Raw genomic sequence first — 18,266 nt, 5'->3', positions numbered from 1 at the left:
GGAACCTGACTCAGGTTCTTTGTAGGAGCAGAACTCTCTCTTAACTGCTGGGCCATCTCCTCAGTCCCAAAGTTAACTATATTTCGAAATGAAAGATTTTGGAAGGTTAATCCAAGAGATTTGCATTTAACAGGCATAGAGTAGATCCCAGGAGCGTGTGTTATGGACGTGTTCCATGGGTAATTCTGACCTGCTGCCAGCCTTTGGAACCCTTGCTCTGGCATGGACAGCGTGACATGCTTGGCCTGAAGTAACTGAGCTGCTGTCAGGAAGCGGTCATCCTGACGAACAGCACCTTCCACCCTGTGGGGTCTTATCATAATTGCCAACGAGGAATCAGCACCGACTTTCAAGGTTAGACTCATCCCTCCCACTGGCTGCACGGGAGAACCTGTATTTACCACAGCCGTGAGCACAAACAGGGGTGTGTAGGCACTGAAGGCAGCTGCCAGTTTGCAGGCTTCCGCAGCTGACAACAAACGGTGGTCAAGCTCCTTGAGCAAAGCCTGTGGGGAGAGAGGGTAGAAAGCGATGCAGCAGTTACTATGTCACCATTAGTAAAATGAAGCCTGCGGCAGGCATCTCATTGCTTCTCTTTTAAGAACTTGAGCGATCCCTTCTTTTTTTCAGCGTGAACCTGTCAGAGCAGTGCCAAGAATGTCTAAGTGGGTCTATAGATTCCAGAGAACTAGACATCTATTTCCCCTAGACCTTTGTCTCACATCCCTATCCTGTATCCATAACCCCAAGGGTTTACCACGTGCGACCTCTAGGAAAGAAGATCAGATGAGCCTCTGGAAAATAAGGGCAGCAGCTCCCTTTTCATGGAAACCGCACACTTGGCACCCAGACTGACTAACAATCCCTGTGCTGTTCTTGGCACAGGGTCTTTAGGCTTCACACCAATGAGGACTCATCCATTCGTTCTGGAAAAATATATTGGATGCCTTCATGGGGCAGACACAGTTCTAGACTTGAAGAGATGGGGGACAGTAAGCCCACAAGGAGATTACGTTCTATTGGGTTGAAGACGTGATCAGTACATAGTTATTATAAAGAACAGTAATATTAGGCAAAGACTATGGAGCCAATTATCTGAAGTGAACAACAAAAACATTTTTTAGTGTGTGTGTTCAGGTATGTATAGTGTATCTGTGGGTGTTATTCTCAGGACCTGCCCACCATTTTATTTTATTTTATTTATTTGAGACACGTCTCAGGCCCTGAAGCTCACAGATTAGCTACAATGGCTGACTAGCAAGCTCCAAGGCTCCTCCTGTATCCCCAGTATTGGTATTACAAAGACTTGCCACCATGTCTGTCTTTTATGTGAACATTGGGAACCAAACTCAGGTCCTCACACTTATGTGGAAAACACTCTGCCAACTGAGTTATGTCCTATCATCCGTGCAGGGTCTTATGTTTTTAAATTATTTCCTTTTTATCACCAAGTTTAGATACTGAATTTTGTACATGTTGAAAGGAAATAAATGGACTAAGAGTTATCTGATGATATCCCATCATTCATCCACTTGAACATTTCCAGGGCCCTGGGTAAATCTGAGTCAGTGTGAGAGCCTGGGATGACAAAGATAAATAGGACTCACTAGAGCTGCTCCCATTAATCTAGGAGGGACTCTGCTCCCAAGCCCTACTCTACTGGGAAAGAGATGGTGTAACCAGCAGCAAGAACAGCACTGACAGGGGTCCAGGGGATAACGCTCAGAACCACACTTTTGACAAACGACAGTTACCAAGTTAACTTGTGGGCTGTTCTTAAACTTTTCATAATCTGTTTGGCTCATGGAAACAAAGATGTCCGCCAGTATTCCCAGTGATGTGGAAATGCCCTGTAAGGAAAACAAGCAAATCAGACTGGAATTCTCCCATCTCATGGCCTATAGTCAATGACTCCGCTCGAACTACCTGCTAGTTATTATCCTTTGACTATGACAGTGGAGATGCTTTTGAATCCAGGATTGAGGGAGCATCACATCCCAGGGTATGAGGGTGGTTTGAAACATGGTTACTTTGAAGTGGCTCTAATGGGTTATCAGCACTAACTTGTCCACCTAATAGGCCTGAATGATTGGCTCAGGAAGAGATCTCATACTACTCTCTGTGTTGTAAAGTAGGATAGGCCTCACAGAGATGTCAGAGCGACAGAGCTCTAGGAGATGGAGGCTTCAAATAATGAGAGGACAGTCCCACAAAATGATAGAGAACGAGGCTGGAGAGACACCTGAGAGGTTAAGAGCACTGACTGCTTTTCCAGAGGTCCTGAGTTCAATTCCCAGCAACCACATGGTGGCTCATAACCATCTACAATGAGCTCTGGTGCCCTCTTCTGGTGCGCAGGTGTACATGCAGACAGAACATTGTATACATAATAAATAAATAAGTCTTTTTTAAAAAAAATGACAGAGAACAAAACTACCAACAGCAAAGCAGGGGGGCAGTTCTTAGTTTCTTAAAGATGCTACTACATAAAACAATGAAAGGAGGTTTCAGCTCACTTGACTCTTCGAAAATGACTTTAAACCTGAGTATTATGGCCACCTTGGCTCTGTCACAAACCAAGGGAGGGTTAAATATGTGACAAAATAGACACAGTGGCCCAGAGACCTGAATTTAGAGTTGGATAGTTAGAGATCACCACAGAAACCCAACATCGGCCAAGAGTCTAACTGTAACACAGACAGAGGTTACTAAATGTGCCTGCTCCTCTGCTTGTGTAGAATAATTGAGACAGTTCAGACAGGAGCAGTAAATGATGAAGTTAAATTCTGCTGCAAAGACACAACAATCTAAAGACAAGCCAGGAGAACAGGTGCTGCCTGTGGGCACACAACCTTCTTATCCGGCTGAGGGAGCGTCAAGTAGCCTATGACCGAGGCCCATATCAATTCGGCTGCTTCATACCACATGCCTGAAAAACAAAGGAAGAATAAAGATAAGCTATTAACATCTGTGACTTAGTGTACAGATAATTAATAAATAACTACTTGTATTTATAAATAACAAATAAGTAGGGAGAAATTATAAAACTAATACTTTAGGAAGAATCATTGGATCCTGTTAGGAAGACTTGGTTAGATTAGACTGACAGAGCAATTTGTTTTCTCCCCTTGGTTGCATACTAGTAACTTTCCCAGGTCACCAGGAAACTGTGAAAATTATTATACATTTGGTATCTGTCTTATTTAGGGTTACTGATGCTCTGATGAAACACCACAAGCAAAGCAACGTGGGGAGGAAAGGGTTGATTTGGCTTATTCCTCCACCTCACAGTTCGTCACTGAGGGAAGTCAGGACGTGGACTCAAGCAGGTCAGGAACCTGGAGGCAGATGCTGACGGAGAGGTCCTGGAGGGGTGCTGCTTACTGGCCTGCTCCTTATGGGGTGCTTAGCCTGCTTTCCTATAGACCCCAGGACCACTGGCCCAGGGGAGGCCCTGCCCACAGTGAGCCATGTTCTCCCGCATCAATCACTAATTAAGAAAAAGCCCAATAGGCTTGCCTACAACTTGATCTTATATGGCAATCCTCCTTTCTGATTATTCTAGCTTGACATATCCAGCACAGAATCTAACACACTCATTTTGCAGTCATTTCCGCTATGAGAATGATAGTTGATATTTTATTAAAAATTTCAAATACTTTAGTCTAATTAGGGTTTGAAAATTTCACTCCAAAAAATTTGAGTACTCCAAGGAATGAACGAGGAAGCAAAGTCAGTGAATATCCACAATTCACAACTGTAAATTTCACTAACAAAACAGGAAAAATATTTTCTCTTATTAATCTTCTAAACAATTATGGGATTTTTGTTTTGTTTCTTTGTTGTTGTTTTTTTTTTTTTTTCAAGACAGGGTTTCTTTGTGTAGCCTTGGCCATCCTGGAACTTATTCTGTAGACCAGGCTGACCTTGAACTCACAGAGATTCTCCTGTTTCTGCCTCCTGAGTGCTGGGATTAAAGGCGTACGCCAGCACCACCTGGAGGGTTGTTTTGTGTTTTTTTTGTTTTGTTTTGTTTTTTCTGAACATTAGGTCTCACTATGTTGCCCAGGCTAGTCTTAGCCTCCTGGTTCAGGCTATCCTCTGGCCTCAGTCTACAGAGTAGGGCTACACAAGTGTGCACAGACACGCTCAGCTCCTGGGATCCTAATGCCATTTTCTTCTCAACAGGACAACTATGGGAGGTGGGGTGTGACAGTTTTAGCCAGGCTCCACAGTAACTTCTTGTAGCCAGCCTCCGCATGTGAGCCCCGAGAGGGACAGGGACTGATGTTAGTACCTAGCTTTTGCAGGATTTGCCCTCTGATCTGTATACAGACCGACTGCACCAGGACCTTGTCGCTTTCATTTCTGTACAGCCAGGTACCTGAAACAAGAAGGAGTATGTTGCCTTGAGTCAATAAGAAAATAGGTAAATAAACCTATTTTCACAGATATCTTCGTGAACACACATGACTTAGGTTTGAGAGACAGCTCCGACCCCCATGGCTCCATGGCCTGCAGCTGTGTTATCCACTGTCCCTAGGGTCTTTGTCTGTGTGTCTTGCTTCATGTGTCTGTACTCACCTCATCCCTACCTGGGTTCCTCTTCTCTGGCTTGTTGGGAGTTCATGTCTTTTCTCTCAGATCCCAGATTCAGGCCTATTGTCTTAAAGGTTGCTACCCTGGGTCACCTTACCCACAGCGTGACCTCATTGTCTGTGTGTGTCCCACAGACCACAGGGTCGGTTCCAACTACACAAGGTTAGTTTGGATCCTGAAGGTGATGACTCCACACAGACCCAAATCTTATGAAAGAATCCATTACCCGTGCAGTGAGACTTGACCGGGAAAGCCAGGCTGACACCCAGGCTGGCCCTTTGGCTGAGTAAAGGGAGTGGTGAGCGGCTTGAATTTTTTTTTTTTTTTTTTTTTTTTTTTTTGAGATGGTCATTTTGTGAGGTGGGTAAAGTTCTGAGAAGTTGGGTTGGGGTTGGTGGAAAAGCAGGCTGGCTTTTCAGGTTTTGTATTAACACATATTAATTCTGCAACGTAGGGAGTTTGCTGTGACATTTCCACACACTTACACACCGTCCTATGTACTCTGTTATTCTTGTTCTGTTTTGTCGACTGGCCCAGTGGGTGGCAAAAGGATGGCAAGTGTCAGTGGTACGAAACAGAGTCAGGATCATCACTGTTCTGTCACACAGTCCCCTTTCCAGCTGCTGTGTGTGTGCATAGGATGTGTACATGTATGTGGGCGGGGCGTGCTTGTTGTGTGGTATGTGTATATGTGTAGGGGGCTCATGTAGTGTGTGTGTGCATATGTATGTGAGGTGTGTGTTTGTTGTGTGCATGTGTGGGTTTGTGTGGGGTATGTACTTGTGTATGTCCATGGTTTTGCCTGGTGTGTGTAGAGTATAGAAGACAGAATATGTGAACGCCGTGCTGTGGCCACAAACAAAGGGCATGTGGTGAGTGTTCACATCAACAACCCGCCTTCCTCCCAGAGCTGTCCACAAATCTCAAGGACCGGGAGCCAGTGCACCTCAGCCCATTGCACTCAAAGTTCACTGAAAACTGTGTTCAACGTTTCGGAAAAACTTGCTGACTCAAATGCTTACCAGTTGCTCCATGGTTGTTTATTAGGCTGCTCAGGATGTACTCGGCCTTTAGCAGTTTCCCTGAGAAGAAGCAAGCAAACATCACAGCTCAAAACATCCACATATGTAACGATACTTTCTGCTCTAGGATTGATGCATTTTTACAAGGACCATGTCCTTTTTTTGGAAATACTCAGATTTAAAATTTAAATTAACAACTACATCATATATAAAACAAAAAGAAAGATATATTTCTGGAATTGGTAAAGTGGGAAGTTATAAACTATTTGGAGAAACAATTAGATACACACGTGCGCATGCATGTGCGTGAGCACGCGCACGCGCGCGCACACACACACACACACACACACACACACACACACAGTTTTTCAATTCAGAGAAAGCTGGGTAGCAGAGGCAAACCCTAGTAAAAGGCAGCATGTCTTCTGTCTGTGAAAGCTGTACCACAAAAGATTACAGTTGCCCAAGAACAGCACGATTTACACAAGAGCCCTCTCCGTTTCTCTAGATTTGGAGCTATCTTTAGTTTTTTCAAGAGGTTTTATTTCTGTTGGTTGCTACGACATGGAAGGGTCCTTGACTATGGGTTGCTGTTTTTCATAAGCAGCAAATGCAATAACTTGTTCTTCAATCACCCCCTCTTCCAGTTGACTCGAAGCCCCACACAGTCTGGCCTCTTCTACCTCTTTGTGCTCCTGTCTGAATTCCCCCTTCTCCCTCTCATCCTCTCGCCTTGTCCTTCCTGTGATCCCTTTGCCTCGCTTCCACATCTAGGTCATTTGGCCTACAATATCAGTATTCCAAATGTCTCCAAGACTTGCCCCTCCCCCTCTCCTTCTTTTACTCTTCATTTGAATATTACTGTCATGGGAAGGAAGAGATGATTTAGTGGCTGAAATAGTGGTTCTCAGCCTTCCTAATGCTGCGACCTTTCAATACAGTTCCTCATCACTGAAGAATCTAAGTCTGTGTAGTGTCACTTTCCCACTCCTTCACACTTTAAAATCAGGCCAGGAATTACACACAGCGGATGTCCCTGGGTGAGGGCACAGAACGAGCATCCCCAGTTGTGGAGCACCACCCACCGTACCCTTTTATGAATGGATGGAAGGGAAACGGAATAAAAACCACAGTGAACACTTAGAAAACACTATTGTCACTTGCCCAGCAACTGCATACCTTTTGAAACTTGTTTACTTGGTTTTTAAACACTTTTCCCTTTACTTCACCTTACTTTCTTGCCACGATCTCCATGACAGCTTTTGGCAGCTGGCCATCCTGGTCAGCCATGAAATGTCAGAGGTCTAGTCTACCTATAGGGTGAGCTTCTGGGTTCACTGGTTCTCTCTTGATCAGCTGTTCTCAACCTTTTTTTTTAATATCCCAACCATAAAAACACCTTTGTTGCTACTTCATAACTGTAATTTTGCTACTGTTATGAATCACAATGTAAATATCTGATATAAGGATATCTGATGCATGAGCCCTGTGGGGGTTGTGACTCACAGGCTGAGAACCATTGCTAGAGACAGTTTCCTGGTTAAATTCTTTATACTTTATCTGTGGAGCAAATGAAACAAAACCCAACAGCACTGTGGATCTGCTTGTCTGTGGGCCATTCTCCCTTGGTAACTAACTGCTGTCAGTGACACTGCTCTGTCAATTCAGCTGCTATTTTTGTTTGTTTGGTTGGTTTGTTTTTGAGACAGGGTCTCATAGCCCAGACTGGCCTTAAAACGATCCTTCTACCTTCAGCTACCAGGTGTTAGTATTATTGGCTTGGTCCAGTCAGTTTGTATGCCTGATTTACTTAGTTTTTTTTTTTTTCAAATTAGTAAATCCGTTTTCTTTTTTTGTTACATCATATTCTCTTGAGTACACTAATTTTAAAACTGAGTCTTTCTGCTTTTTCTGTTTGTTTTCTTTCATTTCTGAACCCTACTCTATCTTATATACAATATTGCTCCCTCACATACTCCATTTCTTTTTTTTTTTTTTCTTATAATTTTAATAGGAAGTTTTCATCCACCAAGGATATATTGCTTTGGGCATCCTAGGCCCTGGTGTGTGGCTATTCCCCCTCCCCCCCCACAGCACAGTTTTTACTTAGTTTTCTCATGCACCTGAGAATTACCATTCTTGAACTATTATATTATTATTATTATTATTATTATTATTATTATTATTATTATTATTTACCTGATGAGAATCCTAGCCTGGTGGTTCAGGTAAATTCAGACTTCTCTCTTGCATTTTGGCACAGATTTATATTTTTATTTATTTTGGGGAATTTGTTTGCATGTTTTGTCTCTAGAGCTTGGGCAGACAGCAAGCCTCCTTGCAACTTCTTCACCGCGGCCGGGGGAGTCACCCTGTCTCCTTTCACAGCGTGTCTAAAGCCTTAAGAATCCCACCTTTCTGCGCCTGCTTTTCACTGTGTGGCCCTGTCTTTGGTCTCTGCACAGGGATTCAAACCACAGTGCCTTCCCTTAAGACTGTGTTTGACGAAAAGATGCGTGTTGTGAGCAGTAGTCTGAGGCTCTGACTCCGAACACTTACTAAGCCACCAGCACTTAAAAATCTTTTACGTGTTTGTAATGGGAGAAGGTTCGGTACTGGCTCGGTCGTCCATCATTCCGGAACCAGAAGTGAGTGACTTTCTCTGCCACTGTGCTTTGAAGTGTCTGCTTCCTCATTCTGCGTGAGCTGAGCTGCAGGCCCAGTGTGTTTTCTCTTGTTTCCCCAACATCTGCTATTTTGGTATCTAGAATGTATTTTGGAATGTGTGTACATGTGTGAGTGTGTGTGTGTGTGTGTGTGTGTGTGTGTATGTGAGTGCATGCGTGCATGTGTGCACGAGTGCTTGTGTGCACGAGTGCTTGTGTGTGTGTTCAGTCTGGATGTAACGTATGAAAAGAATAAAAATTTTAAAAATAAATAAAATAAGTGTAAAAACATAGAAAGAGACTGTGGACACACCTGCCTACCATCTGACCTCTATTTCCTTACCACATCACAGCAAAATACGGAAGCTGGTTGTCTTGCAAGTGCAATTTGATGGGAGCCTGCACTAACACTCTGCTGTTGCAGGCAGCGCTCATCATCCCTCACCTCTCTTCACATGTCACCCACCATCGGGTACCCCCAGAAGCCACGTTTATTGCTAGCTCTGTCTGCCTCAAGCCTCAAACACCTTTAATGCTTTCGGGACATCTGAATGGAGCCATTTCCCCAATGTTCAGCTTTCTCTAGGGTTTCTCTGGAAAAGTCAAGAAGGAGACACAGGCACAATTTCTGCACAGTTAGAGCTTGCCTGAGTAGGCTTGAGCTTTTGCGGTGCTTGGATCGACTGGGGGCTGGAGCGGCCAAGGGGCTCTACACCGAGCAGGATCCCAGTCCCGACCTGGGCTCTCGAAAAGGCAATCTCCACAAGCCCGTTTTCTCCCACGCTATTTTAGATCTGTCCCTTCTGCATCGAACAATTGTCCCGTTTAGTATACTTAACTGCAGCTCCCATTCAAAAGAAATGAAGTAAAGAGACTCTAACCTCTTACAGACCAGGGTGACTAAAATATCAGCAAGAGCTGAAACCAAGCCAAAAAAAGAGGGGGTGGGGTGGGGGCTGGTTGTCTCTGAGAGGGGTGATTCGACTTCTGGTTTCAAAAACATACTTTCACTGCACTGTGTTTTTTAAATTCACAGAGGATGGGTAACTCAAACAATCGTAGACGCGTGTGGAAGCCGGGCCCGCTGTCACACACCCAGCCCCCACCCCAGCCCTACTCCCCTTCTACATCTTAAGTCGGCCTGTCAGCCTCAGTTTTCATTTCATCCAAAGTGACAGGGGGGAAAAAAAGATACTTTCAGCCCTAATCAGGTACTGTACCGGTGTTCTCAGTGATGAAAAACCCTCAAATTGCTTCAGTGGGCTGTCAGCTCCATTGTTGCCTTAGTCAAGTGGCCCTACAGAAAGGAGACAGGAGAGCTAAGAGAAAAGAGTCGATTTCTAATCTGCTTTTTAAAGGCTCTTGGTCAGAAGTATAGCAATTCAGATGCCCCTGTTTGAAAGCAGCGGGACAGATTTGTTAGCAGACAAAGGCTCCAATTAGTATTTTCCACACCCTTTCACAATTTTCTCTACTGCTTTTGGCTCTGAAACCCTTTACGCCAGGCCTTTGTGCCTGCCGAGAGGCGGGCGCAGGGGCAGCGCGGGCTGGGGCGGCAGAGGTGGCACCCGCCGGTGCCCGCGGGCGCCGGGAGAGGTCAAGTAGCTGGGAGCGGGCCGGGCCGGGGACCAGCCGGCGCCGAGGGACGGAGCCCACCTGAGTTGACTGAAATCCGGGCTTGGCGGATGACCAGCTGGGGGGCGATCGGCGTGGCCGGCTGCAACTTGTGCAGGCCTTTGGCGACCTGCAGGAGCTTTCCCGAGACGTCGAGTCCGTACAGGAACCGGTCCATCAAGAAGACAATAGCCGCGGCCGCGGCGCAGTCCTGGACGAGGATCGAGGCTCGCAAGGCCGCCTGCAGAAGCCAGCCACGGGACACAATGAATCAGACAACACGAAGAAGCCCGCCCGAGACCCAGCCTAGCCATCTAGGTATTTTCAATTAAGACAACAACCAAGCCTGTAGCTATGGGGAGAAGCATACTTTAGTTAAAGTGAAAGAAAAATATCATAAGGAAAAGATAATTAAGGAAAAGTTCAATTCGGTTGATAAAATAATATTGTCTTTGGTGCATTTCACCCCTTCCTATATCTAAGACTGCTGGCGAGAAGTGCAGTACCCCGTTCCCCTCCCCCCTTACAGATTTATCTCCACTCTCTTCTCTGTCTCCAAGATAAGGGTTTAGGTGAGATCCCTTTGAGATCCCTTTTGTGCACACATAGACAGTAACTGATTCTTGCTCTTGCCCTGTCTCTGTCATTAATGAGATCACTCACACTAGACGCACTGTTCTTGGCCTCCTTGGTTTAGGCATCATTATATCAGTGAGATCATTTCACATTTGTAACACGTAGTTTCATTTTTGCACACACGCCCAAACACACACACACACTCCAATGTCTCCCCCTCCCCCTCTTCCTTCACTGGCCCTTCCTGTTAAGACACTGAGCCTGCTTAGTGTGCATGGGTGCAGGGCAATCGCCTGGGGGGAGGCGTGGTCAGGGACCGAATCCCTGAAGAAAACTTGAACTCTGTCCCCCAACAGCCATCCACTGCCAGTACCCCATTTCCTCACGCATGCTGGGATTACGCCTAGCTGATCACTCGAGGGCCTCGTGTTTGTAGTCACAGCTGTGGTACACTCTGACTTGCCACTGCCGTGTCCAGCACACGTGTCCAGCACACACTGTTTCACGGCACATGGCCACTGCCTCTGGCTCTTACAATCTTTCTTCCTCCTTCTGAAGTGATTCCAGAGCCTTGGGGGTAGCTGTCCCACTTAGGACTGAGCACGTTTTGACCTGGCGCTCGCTTGAACTATCCTTTCCTGCAGAAAGAAGCCTTCCTAATGAAAGCGGAATGATCCAGCGCCTACTGGTCTGTGGCAGGCGCTGGTCCAACAGGAAGAGGCTCTGGGCAGACTAAATGCATATATTTGACATCAGCTGGCTTGAACGCCTGATCCTCCCTCCCCGCTTCAACTTCCCAAGTGTTCTGATTACTTAGAGGTGCCGTCACACCCACCTCTACTACACGTGTTCTGATTAAGAAAGTAGATTAGAGCAAAATTCAAATTTGATATCTATTATCCTGTTAATATAAATCACACACATATGTTTACAAAAAGGGGGGAGAAGAAAATCATGCCTCGAAAGTGGAACCTGAGTGAGAAGTGAGGATAAGGGCTCGGGCTCCCTTGGTGGAGCTTGCTCAGCACAGGAGAAGCCCTGGGTTTGATCGCCAGCCCTGCATAAGCCAGATGTGGTAGCCAGTGTTCAATGGCGTCCTTGGCTACATGGGAAGCTGGAGGTCCAGCTGGGCTAGCGGCCCTCTTTTAAAAATAAAATAAAATAAAATAAAATAAAATAAAATAAAATAAAATAAAATGAAATGAAATGAAATGAAATAAAATAAAATAAAATAAAATGGAGTGAATTTCTATCACTCTGTCAGCTGTTAGAGCAGTGGTTCTCAACAAGTGGGTTGTGACCCACTGGGGGGGTGGGGGTGTCAAATGGCCCTGTCATAGGTGTTGCCTGAGACCATGGCAAAACACAGGTATTTACATTTAGGATTCGCAACAGTAGCGATATTCTACTTGTGAGGCAGCAATGAAAACATTCTTTTTTTTTTTTCAATGCAGTTTATTCAGGAACCTTGAACAATCATCTGACCCTGGGAAAAGCCAGCCCACAGCTTAAATAGCCAACCTCAGCATGCCACATGGGCAATGCAGATAGGTCCACATACATGGAAGCAAGCCAGATCCTCGGCCTTAGTCAAATGTGGAGTTGTTCGTGACAGAGAGCACTCACCATCGGGAAGGTGGAAGGCGGAAACCAGCTCCATCTTTCAGGCGCGGCATTACGCAGCTCTCTACAGTTCCCCCTTTTTGTTTTAGACGCATCAGGCAAGAGTAGAGGTCTGATCTCTGATATTAGAAATAAATTGGGACTTTGTACCGACGTTCATTTAGGTGTCATCCACCCAAAGAGCATCAGACCCGTCCGATACCTTTTTCTCTGAGAAAACATTCTTATGGTTGGGTCACCACCACATGAGGAACTGTATTAAAGGGTCACAGCATTAGAAAGGTCGAGGGCACCTATGTTACGGTGTTAACGGTTAAAGCTCCTGTGGTCTCGTGGACACACAACTCAGCATGAGTGGCTGGTCCTCGGAGCTGAGTGTGAGTATGGGAGAGCCAGGTGCAGCTCAACGAAGATCTCAGGCTCGCTCTGCCTTAAGGAAGCCAGGGGGGCCTGAAAGAAGCCAATTCCTTGATAATTACTCTTGCCAGCACCATGGATGTGGTCAGGATTGCTGTAGCTGCTGACCTAAGCAGGGCTTAGGTCACGCTGAAAGAGTTCAGCCCTAATTCAGAACCTGAGGCATCTTGGAGGTTGTTGGTGGCAGTCATACCAGCCAGAAAGAAAAAGGAGCAGCTCTTTGGCCAAGTGCCCACACCTTACATCAGGAAGTCTAGGTAGCAAATGCAGTGTTCAGTGGACACGAGTGAAGACATTTTCCTACAATGAAAACTTAGGGAAGCAAGGCACCCGTTATTTACATGGAGCCTACATGCTGGCTGTAAAGAAAAAAAAGGATGAGAAAACACAAGATGGAGAGCAGGGCTGTCCATGGGAGTAGTCTGGATTGGTTGGGCTGTAGGTAAGGTGTGGCATCACCTCACAGTGGTGACAAGGTTTGAATTAAGGTTTTAAAGACATCCAAAACATAACAAAATAAAAACAACAGAATGACTTTTTGTTCCTTATGGCCTGCAGCTTGTAGTCTGACAAACTCTCTCAGCTCCTCCTTCTGTCCACCCTGCAGTCATTTCAGTTAGATTCAGGGTATGCCAGGGCTGGAGACATAGATGGCTTAACACTTAACAGCATTACTGCTCTTGCAGAGGACCCAGGTTGGGTCCCCAGGACCCACATCAGGCGGTTAGCAACAGCTTCTACCTAACTCCAGTTCCAGAAGATCCAATGCCTCCTCGTGGGCACACACACACACACACACACACACACACACACACAGCACACACATGTAATGATGATGATGATGATGAGGAGGAGGAGGAGGATGTATTTACATGTAGGATAACTCAGACTTTCCCCCTTGTCAATAGTAGGGAAAGGTGCATTCCCACTGAAAGCGCTCTCTACTTGCCAGCCCCCTCACAGCAACGTCTCTGCAGAGTCTCAACGCTGCGCTGCAGTCTGCATGTTGAAACTCTCTTCCCACCTCCAAAGCTTATTCAGGAAAGGCTTGGTTTCTGAAAGGGTGGAGGCCCGGAAAGTGCTAGAACGCGTTTTTGGCGGAGGGGCTTCGAGGGAGGTCCTTGTGGCACTGGCGATGTGCCGTGAGGAAGACTGTGGGACCATCCTCACCTCCTGTTTTTTTTTTTTCCTGGCCAAGAGTGGGACAGTTGCTGTCCACAGTCATTGCTGTTGAGCATGCCCACCAGAGGCCCCTAAGCAATAGATTTGATGGACTGTGGGGCAGAACCTTCAAAACTGTGAAGCAAAACATCCCTTTCCTATTTGTGAGTCATTTCTCCTCTATTTTCTGAGAGTGATGGAAAGCTGACCAAAACAATTTGTAAATCACTAAGTAAAAAGGCCTAAACTTTTCCTTTGTCTGTGCTGAGTTTTAGCTATGGTATTTGTTTACGTGGCTTGATTGCTGATTCATATTTTACTTTCCCTATGAGGATCATTGCATAGAAAACAAACTTAGGCGTAGAGCATGCAGTGTGTGTGCGTGTGTGTGTGTGTGTGTGTGTGCGTGTGTGTGCGTGTGCATGTGCGTGTGCGTGTGTGTGTGTGTGTGTGTGTGTGTGTGTGCGTGTGTGTGTGTGTGTGCGTGTGTGTGTGTGTGTGTATTGGCATTCATGTAGTGCCTACTAAGGACAGCACAGTTGCTCTCCTCTTTCACAGTGAGAGAGAATGATAATCTCTAGCTGCCCTTATTGCTCTTACGGTGATGGAGACGGCAGTCTTTAGCAGAGAAAATCTCTGCCTTTATCTTTCCTTCTCCTTTTCTTTTTTTATTAACTTACAAACATCTTACCTTGTCTTCAGGTTTCCCTTCCTGTTACGGGAAGTCAATGATTATGGTGTTTCTGGCTTCTAGTTCTTTATCCTCCTGCATGGGAGGAAGAATAACTCTGACGGGAACGTTTAGTAAGAAAAACTGGGGTCTTCGCTCATTTCCCTTTTCTCTTTGGAACAAACGGTCTAAAGGAAAGAGACCCCTTCCTGGTCTTCTCTACACCAAGTCTCACCACCTAGCAAGCCACCCTATAGGGGATGTTCGGCTTGGCTAGGCAATTTCTGTGACTATGGAAGTCTACACGATCATGCAGGCCATAGGGCGGATCTCCCATGCTCTAATAGGAAGCTTTATCTTCCAACCTGGTCTTTGTCGAGATTGAAGGTAAGATTTAATCTCTTGGACTGAGGAGATGGCTCAGCTACTAAGAGCACTTGCTGTGAAAGCAATGGGGGTCTGAGTCTGGAACCCCAGCACGCACAAAAAAGCCAGGTGTGGCTGTGCTCACTTGTAACGCCAGCATGGAGGGTGAAGGGGAGACAGACACAGGTAGATTCTGGGAGCTCACTGACTAACCAGCTTAGCTGAATGGCTAGCTTTGTAGGAGAACCTATCTCAACAGAATAAGGTAGAGAGTACACATACACACACATAAACCACACACACATACACACATACACACACACACACACACAATATGTTTTTGGCCAAACATTTACCAATTTTCTCAGAATCTAGGAGTGGAAGAGAGATTATTCGTTGGCTGATCTCACAGAGCATGACAGTAGTAACACTACCTTTCTCTTAAAAGTCAACATAGTCCATGTCCCTGTCTTTGAAGCAACCCTGTCTTTTGCTCCACCCCCAGCCCCACTAAAGTGTGGTAAACCTGAGAATGACCCCTCCATTTGAACTAAGACATGGAGAGAGAAACTGCCTGTTGCTGCAGGATGGAAAGAAGTGTTTATTTTGTTATTTATGTGTGCATGTGTGTGTGCGTGTGCGTGTGTGTGTTCATGTGCATCACACACATGCAGGTGTCAGAAGCAGTCATCAGATCCCTGGGAACTGGAGCTACATTTGTGAGGCACCTGCTGTGTGTGCTGGGAACCAAACCCAGGTCCCCGGTAGGAGCAGTACTCACGCTCCTCCTGCCGGCCCCTCATAGCATGCTCAGAACAGCTCTCGTTCTGTCAGCTTGCTCACTTCTCTGTACCTTGGAGGGTGCTCAGTGATGTACTCCAATTCAGCACTCCGGCGCACACTGCACCCCTAGGTCCACACCTTCTCCTTCCCTCGGAGCCCATTTACCCTTCAGACAGTTGCAGCAGAACCGCAGGAGCCCAGGGTCAGGGGCAAGCTGCCTTCCAGATGTGGGCCTCACTCTCTCCTCATCAGCAACAGTGAGTTTCATCTTTGCAGCAACATCTGGTTTCTGAGAAACCCTCGTGCAAGGTTACGTGCTTTTTTTCAAGTTACAAAGCAAATGCGTCGGAGCCAAATAGGAGTCAGCCTCTCCCAACATTCACTCCCACAATTCTAAAGTGCAAAATTCAGTTATGCTGAAGACAAGCTTTTTTCTTAATCTTGAGAACTTGATAGTTTGGTGTGTCCCCCCGCAACCCTCCCCCAGGGCTTTGCACTGAGCTAAATCCCCAACCCCAACCTTGAGAATTTGAAAGAACAAATTTAACAACTTTCCCATTACTGAAAAGCACCACTGCTCCCTGTTTTTAAGAATTTGATTGGTTTATATGTCTAGTGGAATCATACAGCATTGGTCTAATTTATGACACTACATTTAGTGTGATTCCTTCAAATTTCACCCTCATCCGACTGTTAAGGGTGGGAAGCATGCCACTGTATGCCCATAATACATGCTGTTTATCCACTTGTTCATCAACACTCATCTAGGTTAATCCCTTCTCTGCTGTTGTGAATGGTGCTGATGTCAGCACAGAAGTACAGCACCTCTTTGTGTGCCTGCGTATGCATCTGTACGTGTTCACACATTTGTTTTTCATGTGTGCCCAGGTATGTTTTTCATGTGTGTTCATGTGGGTATAGGTGTGTGTGCGTCCAGGTGTGCGTGCATCCATGTGCCTATGTGGAAGCCAGAGTTCAATATCCTAGATCAGTTATCTTCCTCCCCACTCTCAACCTTATTTTTTGAGGCAGGGTCTCTCACTCAAATTTGCAGCTCAGTGACTGGTTCTATGCAGTGGTCGGTAAAGGGATCCTGCTCCTTCCCTGCTAACCACCGCCTCCCTAGTGCCGAGATTACAGGCGCACACCGTTGGGCCTGGCTTTTGGCATGGATGCTGGGGATCCAAACTCAAGTCCTGTTCAGGTCTCAAACAGCTTGTCTTTCTGTAAGTCTTGTCCTTCGCAGAGCACGGAACAGCAATTTCTAGAAGGTCCGGCTTTAGAAATGAGACAAAGTTAGCCTCAGAGGAACAGACCTTTTGCCAGACTCTGGAGGTTCATAAGCTGGCTTCGAAAGAATCAAGTTGCTTCGTAGAACAAAACTCAAGAAATCCACAAACCATCCACCGTCCAATAAAGTAAAATTTATGAGACTGGCAGGAAGTGACGTTACCAGTTGCCAAAGGAGCACATTCTACATGGGCGGTCCACAGACAGTGATCCCCAAAGGACAGGCAGTTGCCACAGCTCTACTGTATAATGTTCCCGAGAGCGGAGTAAAAAGCAGGTATGCAAATGAAAGATATAAAAGAAACCATTTAAGTCAAAGCTTAAAAAATATAATTCCTGAGGTGAAGCCACAGCTATCTGGGGCTCTTTTGTTTGTTGTGGTGTTGGGATGAAGCACAGGGCCTCATGCATGCGAGGTGAATCCTGTACCAACAGAGGTGTGTCTCAGCTTGCATTTATTTCCCTGGCAAAAGTCTTTGGCCAGCGCCAATGACTTTCCCTCTTCCCTCTGACCTCATCTTAGAAACGCAGATAACTGCTATTTGCAGGGCTGTTTCAGAACCGATGGAAATTCTCCTTCAAGCATTCAGCACAGTGTGGCTGCTTAATAAATGATGTGAACCACCACGAGGGGGGAAAAAGAAATCTGGCCCTCAGCCCCACTCTCTTGTGTGATAATTTATAAATCCACCGAAAAGGCAGCCCCCCTCGCCCCGCCCCGGTGTAAGTCTCAGTGGAATTTTCAATACTCAAACAGAAATGATGGGTCGAATCTAGTTTTCTCTTGGAAAACGTAAAACCTCTCATGTCTTTTCATCTTCTTCGTCCCTTCACCGACCCCGAGGACTAATGCTCTCTGAGACTGGGAAAGAGAAAGGAAGGCACGCAGTCTCTGTGTTTATGGAGCAAGTGGGAAGCTAGTTCTTCAAAGGGACCCTTCCAGCACTCCCATGCGCGTGCGCACTGCTTTTTTTTTTCTTTTTTCCGTCACCAACCGGGGCGCCCCTCCCCCAGCACCTGTAGGCGCATTCTGCATCCCGCATGAACACGCCATATATTTGAGCAGGGAACATTGCCTAATTTATTTTCTCCCCTTCTACTCTTAATAGATTGAAGCACAAAAGCCCGAGAGAGGGTGACCTGCCAGACAAAAGGGCCTTTGAGTTTCTTGGAGAACGAGACTTGGAGGAGGATGGAAGGAATCCAAGTGGCCCTATTATTTCCACTTGCACTAATTAGACATTTTTCTGTCAGCTATTGAGCACCGCTGAGAGGCCAAACTCACTGAATTCATTTCTAAAGTGTTTACAGAAGTTTGCATCTGTTTGTGTCTCTTCAGGAGGAAAATAAGCACTTCAATAGCATTGTGCAAAATCTAAACGAAGCATCCTATTCTGGAGGCCCCCGACGTCCCCACAGCTGCATAATTTAGCTCCGTTCGGGGGCCCGAATCTCTCGCATCTCTATCCAAAGCCTATG

At 46.0% G+C, this 18,266-nt stretch overlaps 1 protein-coding gene across 3 annotated transcripts in view; it reads right to left on the bottom strand.

Moving 5' to 3' along the window:
* Positions 1-18,266, bottom strand: part of Alpk1 (alpha kinase 1) — a 99,017-nt gene that overhangs the window by 12,930 nt on the left and 67,821 nt on the right. For all 3 annotated transcript variants that reach the window (XM_060392718.1, XM_021648737.2, XM_060392719.1), the window contains exons 4-9: positions 9,944-10,142; positions 5,622-5,681; positions 4,298-4,384; positions 2,853-2,929; positions 1,755-1,850; positions 402-506 (exon numbers count right to left, since the gene is read on the bottom strand). In XM_060392718.1, the coding sequence (XP_060248701.1) occupies positions 402-506; positions 1,755-1,850; positions 2,853-2,929; positions 4,298-4,384; positions 5,622-5,681; positions 9,944-10,142 (624 nt within the window). The remainder of the gene's footprint in view (positions 1-401; positions 507-1,754; positions 1,851-2,852; positions 2,930-4,297; positions 4,385-5,621; positions 5,682-9,943; positions 10,143-18,266) is intronic.

Source organism: Meriones unguiculatus, chromosome 10 (genome assembly GCF_030254825.1).
Source record: "Meriones unguiculatus strain TT.TT164.6M chromosome 10, Bangor_MerUng_6.1, whole genome shotgun sequence".
In the NCBI taxonomy this organism is placed as follows: domain Eukaryota; kingdom Metazoa; phylum Chordata; class Mammalia; order Rodentia; family Muridae; genus Meriones; species Meriones unguiculatus.
This window is presented reverse-complemented; position numbering and strand designations above follow the sequence as displayed.